This window comes from Oncorhynchus gorbuscha, linkage group LG12 (assembly GCF_021184085.1).
Source record: "Oncorhynchus gorbuscha isolate QuinsamMale2020 ecotype Even-year linkage group LG12, OgorEven_v1.0, whole genome shotgun sequence".
Taxonomy (NCBI): domain Eukaryota; kingdom Metazoa; phylum Chordata; class Actinopteri; order Salmoniformes; family Salmonidae; genus Oncorhynchus; species Oncorhynchus gorbuscha.
Window position 1 is genome coordinate 58,872,948 of NC_060184.1, and position 7,500 is coordinate 58,880,447.

Here is a 7,500-nt window from a genome sequence, read left to right on the forward strand (position 1 = left end):
CTCTCTCTTTCCCTACCCCTCACCCATTCTCTCTCTCTCCCTGTCCCTCCTGCCTTTCCCTATCTTTCTCATCTCTCACCCCCATCACTCTCTCTACCTCTTCCTCTCTCTCTTCCCCTCTCTCTCGGTCGATGATGACCCTGGTTGTTTTATCCTAGATGGGATGTACTCAGACAGTGCTGCAGACTGCATGCAGGAGGTCAAAGGTCAGATAGTGAGCTTAAACGGAGCGCATCGACCAGCCTGCCGACGGACCCTGTGACTCGCCATAACTTCCCCTCCTTGCCTACTCAGGTTGGGTTTATACAGAGAGAGGCACAGCCAAGCCCAGACCAGAGGAACACAACACATTAAGTCCAGGCATAAATTGTAAATCCAACTTACATATCAACTCAAAAATACTGTGACAGTTGATAATGTTCGATAGGCTTTAAACACTCAGCTAGTCCAGAGGAGTGTGATGTCATAATCATATATTAGTTGACGACATCACTGTTATGTAAGCATCAATGTCTGTTTCCATATTAACGTTAAAGGTTTTATCATTACCCATCTTACCGTCGTGGTTTGGGTTGCCCAGGGTCCAGGGTTCGTCTGAGTCAAAGTGGGTGTCCCCTCCGATTCCGGGGCCCGGGAAGTAGGCGTGGGCCAGGAAGCCTCCCTCTCCGTCAAAGGGCGAACTGTCGCCATGGAAACCCGAGGCAAAGATGATGGTGATGTCCACGTCCTTCTTGGTACGCTCCAGGTCGCTGTAGGGGACGGCTTCGAAGCGGAGCGGAGTCACGTTCTGCCACACATCGAACGCCCGCCGGATGGCGTCATGGGTTTCCTCTGCGCCCACCTTGGGTGTGACGTTCTTTATGCTGTGGCAGGGGGTGAGGATAGAGGACGGTAGGGGTGAGGCCACACATATGGTGCATAGTACATATTCCATGTTGTAACATATTATAACGTACCATAGCATACAGCCACACGCATACCATTACCTCTCACCATTATGCACTAAGTGGTACTACTTAAAAAGTGAAGTGTTAAAGGGGGCTTTGAGAGAGAGCGTGCTTCCCAAATGTCACTCTATGCCCCATGGGCCCTGGTCAAAAGTAGTGCACTATAAAGGCAATATGGTGCTATTTGGGAGGCAGCCAGAGATGCAGCTGAGTCCTCTACTGCTGCTTGGACTGCTGTAGCCAGGTGTTGAGAGAAGAACTAGAGGATTTCCTGATTTCCTGTCCCTGGAATTGACTTTCTAATTAAGGATTATACACAGCTCACTGCGTCACAAGAGCACCAGCAATCTGTATGGCACCCTATTCCCTATTTCGTGCACTACTTTTGATCAGGGCCCAAAGCGCTCTGGTCAAAAGTGGTGCACTATGTAGGGAATAGGGTTTCATTTGAGATGAAGCCTCAGTCTGGCTTGGCCAATCTCCATACCCTCTACACTTTAGTCACGCCTAAAATACGGGAAAGTGGGGCACTTTGAATTTAAACTTATTTTTCCTTCTCAACATTGCACTTGAGCATCAGGCTTTATCCCCAGTTCTTCTCTTGAGCAGAAGTGGATGAGTGAATTAGAGAAGTCAGACACTCGCTACACTTCTGCTGAAGTTAGCAGCTACTCTGGAGGTCGTGGTGTGCTATCTTCTACTGAAGGAATCTAAACTGTTAAGGTTGACTGAGTGTTCAACTCATCTGCTCTTCTGAAGTGATGCCTGCCTCGAGAAACCCCCATTTCATGTCCACTCTTTGGAGATGATCTGCTCTCTCTCTCTTGGTTTCTCTCTATCTGTTTCTCTCCGTCTATCTGTCTCTCTTTCTCATCTTGGCTCTGGTGTGCTTACTCTTCTCCACTCCTGCTCTCGGTTTCTTGGTTTCTCTCTATCTGTTTCTCTCCGTCTATCTGTCTCTCTTTCTCATCTTGGCTCTGGTGTGCTTACTCTTCTCCACTCCTGCTCTCGGTTTCTTGGTTTCTCTCTATCTGTTTCTCTCCGTCTATCTGTCTCTCTTTCTCATCTTGGCTCTGGTGTGCTTACTCTTCTCCACTCCTGCTCTCTCTCTCTTGGTTTCTCTCTATCTGTTTCTCTCCGTCTATCTGTCTCTCTTTCTCATCTTGGCTCTGGTGTGCTTACTCTTCTCCACTCCTGCTCTCTCTCTCTTGGTTTCTCTCTATCTGTTTCTCTCTATCTGTCTCTCTTTCTCATCTTGGCTCTGGTGTGCTTACTCTTCTCCACTCCTGCTCTCTCTCTCTTGGTTTCTCTCTATCTGTTTCTCTCCGTCTATCTGTCTCTCTTTCTCATCTTGGCTCTGGTGTGCTTACTCTTCTCCACTCCTGCTCTCTCTCTCTTGGTTTCTCTCTCTCTTGGTTTCTCTCTATCTGTCTCTCTTTCTCATCTTGGCTCTGGTGTGCTTACTCTTCTCCACTCCTGCTCTCTCTCTCTTGGTTTCTCTCTATCTGTCTCTCTTTCTCATCTTGGCTCTGGTGTGCTTACTCTTCTCCACTCCTGCTCTCTCTCTCTTGGTTTCTCTCTATCTGTCTCTCTTTCTCATCTTGGCTCTGGTGTGCTTACTCTTCTCCACTCCTGCTCTCTCTCTCTTGGTTTCTCTCTATCTGTTTCTCTCTATCTGTCTCTCTTTCTCATCTTGGCTCTGGTGTGCTTACTCTTCTCCACTCCTGCTCTCTCTCTCTTGGTTTCTCTCTATCTGTCTCTCTTTCTCATCTTGGCTCTGGTGTGCTTACTCTTCTCCACTCCTGCTCTCTCTCTCTTGGTTTCTCTCTATCTGTCTCTCTTTCTCATCTTGGCTCTGGTGTGCTTACTCTTCTCCACTCCTGCTCTCTCTCTCTTGGTTTCTCTCTATCTGTCTCTCTTTCTCATCTTGGCTCTGGTGTGCTTACTCTTCTCCACTCCTGCTCTCTCTCTCTCTTGGTTTCTCTCTATCTGTCTCTCTTTCTCATCTTGGCTCTGGTGTGCTTACTCTTCTCCACTCCTGCTCTCTCTCTCTTGGTTTCTCTCTATCTGTCTCTCTTTCTCATCTTGGCTCTGGTGTGCTTACTCTTCTCCACTCCTGCTCTCTCTCTCTTGGTTTCTCTCTATCTGTTTCTCTCTATCTGTCTCTCTTTCTCATCTTGGCTCTGGTGTGCATCTTGGCTCTCTCTCTCTTGGTTTCTCTCTATCTGTCTCTCTTTCTCATCTTGGCTCTGGTTTCTCTTCTCCATCTGTTTCTCTCTCTTGGTTTCTCTCTATCTGTCTCTCTTTCTCATCTTGGCTCTGGTGTGCTTACTCTTCTCCACTCCTGCTCTCTCTCTCTTGGTTTCTCTCTCTCTTGGTTTCTCTCTATCTGTCTCTCTTTCTCATCTTGGCTCTGGTGTGCTTACTCTTCTCCACTCCTGCTCTCTCTCTCTTGGTTTCTCTCTATCTGTCTCTCTTTCTCATCTTGGCTCTGGTGTGCTTACTCTTCTCCACTCCTGCTCTCTCTCTCTTGGTTTCTCTCTATCTGTCTCTCTTTGTCTCATCTTGGCTCTGGTGTGCTTACTCTTCTCCACTCCTGCTCTCTCTCTCTTGGTTTCTCTCTATCTGTTTCTCTCTTTCTCATCTTGGCTCTGGTGTGCTTACTCTTCTCCACTCCTGCTCTCTCTCTCTTGGTTTCTCTCTATCTGTCTCTCTTTCTCATCTTGGCTCTGGTGTGCTTACTCTTCTCCACTCCTGCTCTCTCTCTCTTGGTTTCTCTCTATCTGTCTCTCTTCTCTCATCTTGGCTCTGGTGTGCTTACTCTTCTCCACTCCTGCTCTCTCTCTCTTGGTTTCTCTCTATCTGTTTCTCTCTATCTGTCTCTCTTTCTCATCTTGGCTCTGGTGTGCTTACTCTTCTCCACTCCTGCTCTCTCTCTCTTGGTTTCTCTCTATCTGTCTCTCTTTCTCATCTTGGCTCTGGTGTGCTTACTCTTCTCCACTCCTGCTCTCTCTCTCTTGGTTTCTCTCTATCTGTCTCTCTTTCTCATCTTGGCTCTGGTGTGCTTACTCTTCTCCACTCCTGCTCTCTCTCTCTTGGTTTCTCTCTATCTGTTTCTCTCTATCTGTCTCTCTTTCTCATCTTGGCTCTGGTGTGCTTACTCTTCTCCACTCCTGCTCTCTCTCTCTTGGTTTCTCTCTATCTGTCTCTCTTTCTCATCTTGGCTCTGGTGTGCTTACTCTTCTCCACTCCTGCTCTCTCTCTCTTGGTTTCTCTCTATCTGTCTCTCTTTCTCATCTTGGCTCTGGTGTGCTTACTCTTCTCCACTCCTGCTCTCTCTCTCTTGGTTTCTCTCTATCTGTTTCTCTCTATCTGTCTCTCTTTCTCATCTTGGCTCTGGTGTGCTTACTCTTCTCCACTCCTGCTCTCTCTCTCTTGGTTTCTCTCTATCTGTCTCTCTTTCTCATCTTGGCTCTGGTGTGCTTACTCTTCTCCACTCCTGCTCTCTCTCTCTTGGTTTCTCTCTATCTGTCTCTCTTTCTCATCTTGGCTCTGGTGTGCTTACTCTTCTCCACTCCTGCTCTCTCTCTCTTGGTTTCTCTCTATCTGTCTCTCTTTCTCATCTTGGCTCTGGTGTGCTTACTCTTCTCCACTCCTGCTCTCTCTCTCTTGGTTTCTCTCTATCTGTCTCTCTTTCTCATCTTGGCTCTGGTGTGCTTACTCTTCTCCACTCCTGCTCTCTCTCTCTTGGTTTCTCTCTATCTGTCTCTCTTTCTCATCTTGGCTCTGGTGTGCTTACTCTTCTCCACTCCTGCTCTCTCTCTCTTGGTTTCTCTCTATCTGTCTCTCTTTCTCATCTTGGCTCTGGTGTGCTTACTCTTCTCCACTCCTGCTCTCTCTCTCTTGGTTTCTCTCTATCTGTCTCTCTTTCTCATCTTGGCTCTGGTGTGCTTACTCTTCTCCACTCCTGCTCTCTCTCTCTTGGTTTCTCTCTATCTGTCTCTCTTTCTCATCTTGGCTCTGGTGTGCTTACTCTTCTCCACTCCTGCTCTCTCTCTCTCTTGGTTTCTCTCTATCTGTCTCTCTTTCTCATCTTGGCTCTGGTGTGCTTACTCTTCTCCACTCCTGCTCTCTCTCTCTTGGTTTCTCTCTATCTGTTTCTCTCTATCTGTCTCTCTTTCTCATCTTGGCTCTGGTGTGCTTACTCTTCTCCACTCCTGCTCTCTCTCTCTTGGTTTCTCTCTATCTGTCTCTCTTTCTCATCTTGGCTCTGGTGTGCTTACTCTTCTCCACTCCTGCTCTCTCTCTCTTGGTTTCTCTCTATCTGTCTCTCTTTCTCATCTTGGCTCTGGTGTGCTTACTCTTCTCCACTCCTGCTCTCTCTCTCTTGGTTTCTCTCTATCTGTCTCTCTTTCTCATCTTGGCTCTGGTGTGCTTACTCTTCTCCACTCCTGCTCTCTCTCTCTTGGTTTCTCTCTATCTGTCTCTCTTTCTCATCTTGGCTCTGGTGTGCTTACTCTTCTCCACTCCTGCTCTCTCTCTCTTGGTTTCTCTCTATCTGTCTCTCTTTCTCATCTTGGCTCTGGTGTGCTTACTCTTCTCCACTCCTGCTCTCTCTCTCTTGGTTTCTCTCTATCTGTTTCTCTCTATCTGTCTCTCTTTCTCATCTTGGCTCTGGTGTGCTTACTCTTCTCCACTCCTGCTCTCTCTCTCTTGGTTTCTCTCTATCTGTCTCTCTTTCTCATCTTGGCTCTGGTGTGCTTACTCTTCTCCACTCCTGCTCTCTCTCTCTTGGTTTCTCTCTATCTGTCTCTCTTTCTCATCTTGGCTCTGGTGTGCTTACTCTTCTCCACTCCTGCTCTCTCTCTCTTGGTTTCTCTCTATCTGTTTCTCTCTATCTGTCTCTCTTTCTCATCTTGGCTCTGGTGTGCTTACTCTTCTCCACTCCTGCTCTCTCTCTCTTGGTTTCTCTCTATCTGTCTCTGTCTCTCTCTTTCTCATCTTGGCTCTGGTGTGCTTACTCTTCTCCACTCCTGCTCTCTCTCTCTTGGTTTCTCTCTATCTGTCTCTCTTTCTCATCTTGGCTCTGGTGTGCTTACTCTTCTCCACTCCTGCTCTCTCTCTCTTGGTTTCTCTCTATCTGTTTCTCTCTTCTGTCTCTCTTTCTCATCTTGGCTCTGGTGTGCTTACTCTTCTCCACTCCTGCTCTCTCTCTCTTGGTTTCTCTCTATCTGTCTCTCTTTCTCATCTTGGCTCTGGTGTGCTTACTCTTCTCCACTCCTGCTCTCTCTCTCTTGGTTTCTCTCTATCTGTCTCTCTTTCTCATCTTGGCTCTGGTGTGCTTACTCTTCTCCACTCCTGCTCTCTCTCTCTTGGTTTCTCTCTATCTGTCTCTCTTTCTCATCTTGGCTCTGGTGTGCTTACTCTTCTCCACTCCTGCTCTCTCTCTCTTGGTTTCTCTCTATCTGTCTCTCTTTCTCATCTTGGCTCTGGTGTGCTTACTCTTCTCCACTCCTGCTCTCTCTCTCTTGGTTTCTCTCTATCTGTCTCTCTTTCTCATCTTGGCTCTGGTGTGCTTACTCATCTCCACTCCTGCTCTCTCTCTCTTGGTTTCTCTCTATCTGTCTCTCTTTCTCATCTTGGCTCTGGTGTGCTTACTCTTCTCCACTCCTGCTCTCTCTCTCTTGGTTTCTCTCTATCTGTCTCTCTTTCTCATCTTGGCTCTGGTGTGCTTACTCTTCTCCACTCCTGCTCTCTCTCTCTTGGTTTCTCTCTATCTGTCTCTCTTTCTCATCTTGGCTCTGGTGTGCTTACTCTTCTCCACTCCTGCTCTCTCTCTCTTGGTTTCTCTCTATCTGTCTCTCTTTCTCATCTTGGCTCTGGTGTGCTTACTCTTCTCCACTCCTGCTCTCGGTTTCTTGTCCCCTTCTTTCTTTTCCTCTTTCTCTAATTCTTCTGGGCAACATTAAAAAAAATGTGGTGAATCTATTGTCCTATGCTCCTTCTATATCTACTAGGGAGTTTACAGTATCAGCATAGTATAAGCTGAGAGCTGAGCTAACGACTCAGCAGCTCAAAGGTGATCTTTGACATCTCTCTCTCTCTCTCCTCTCCAGACTCACAGTCCTCATGGCTATCTGTTCTTACAGATGGAGCTGCTTCCAGTCAACATTCCAGCCTTCTATCTCCCTGCTTCTATGCCTCTCTCTCTCTCTCTCTCCTCTCCAGACTCACAGTCCTCATGGCTATCTGTTCTTACAGATGGAGCTGCTTCCAGTCAACATTCCAGCCTTCTATCTCCCTGCTTCTATGCCTCTCTCTCTCTCTCTCTCCTCTCCAGACTCACAGTCCTCATGGCTATCTGTTCTTACAGATGGAGCTGCTTCCAGTCAACATTCCAGCCTTCTATCTCCCTGCCTCTATGTCTCTCTCTCTCTTTCTCTCTCTCTATCTCCCTCTCCCTGCCTCTATCTCTCTCTTTCTCTCTCTCTATCTACCTGCCTCTGTCTTTTTCTCTCTTTCCCTCTACCTGCCTCTATGCCTCTCTCTCTCT

At 47.4% G+C, this 7,500-nt stretch overlaps 1 protein-coding gene across 2 annotated transcripts in view; it reads right to left on the reverse strand.

Moving 5' to 3' along the window:
- The window catches only part of LOC123991163 (matrix metalloproteinase-16-like), a 77,558-nt gene that overhangs the window by 44,956 nt on the left and 25,102 nt on the right, over positions 1–7,500 (reverse strand). The window contains exon 4 of one of the 2 annotated variants that reach the window (XM_046292443.1): positions 550–863. In XM_046292443.1, the coding sequence (XP_046148399.1) occupies positions 550–863 (314 nt within the window). The remainder of the gene's footprint in view (positions 1–549; positions 864–7,500) is intronic. The other variant, XM_046292444.1, reaches the window with a different exon arrangement.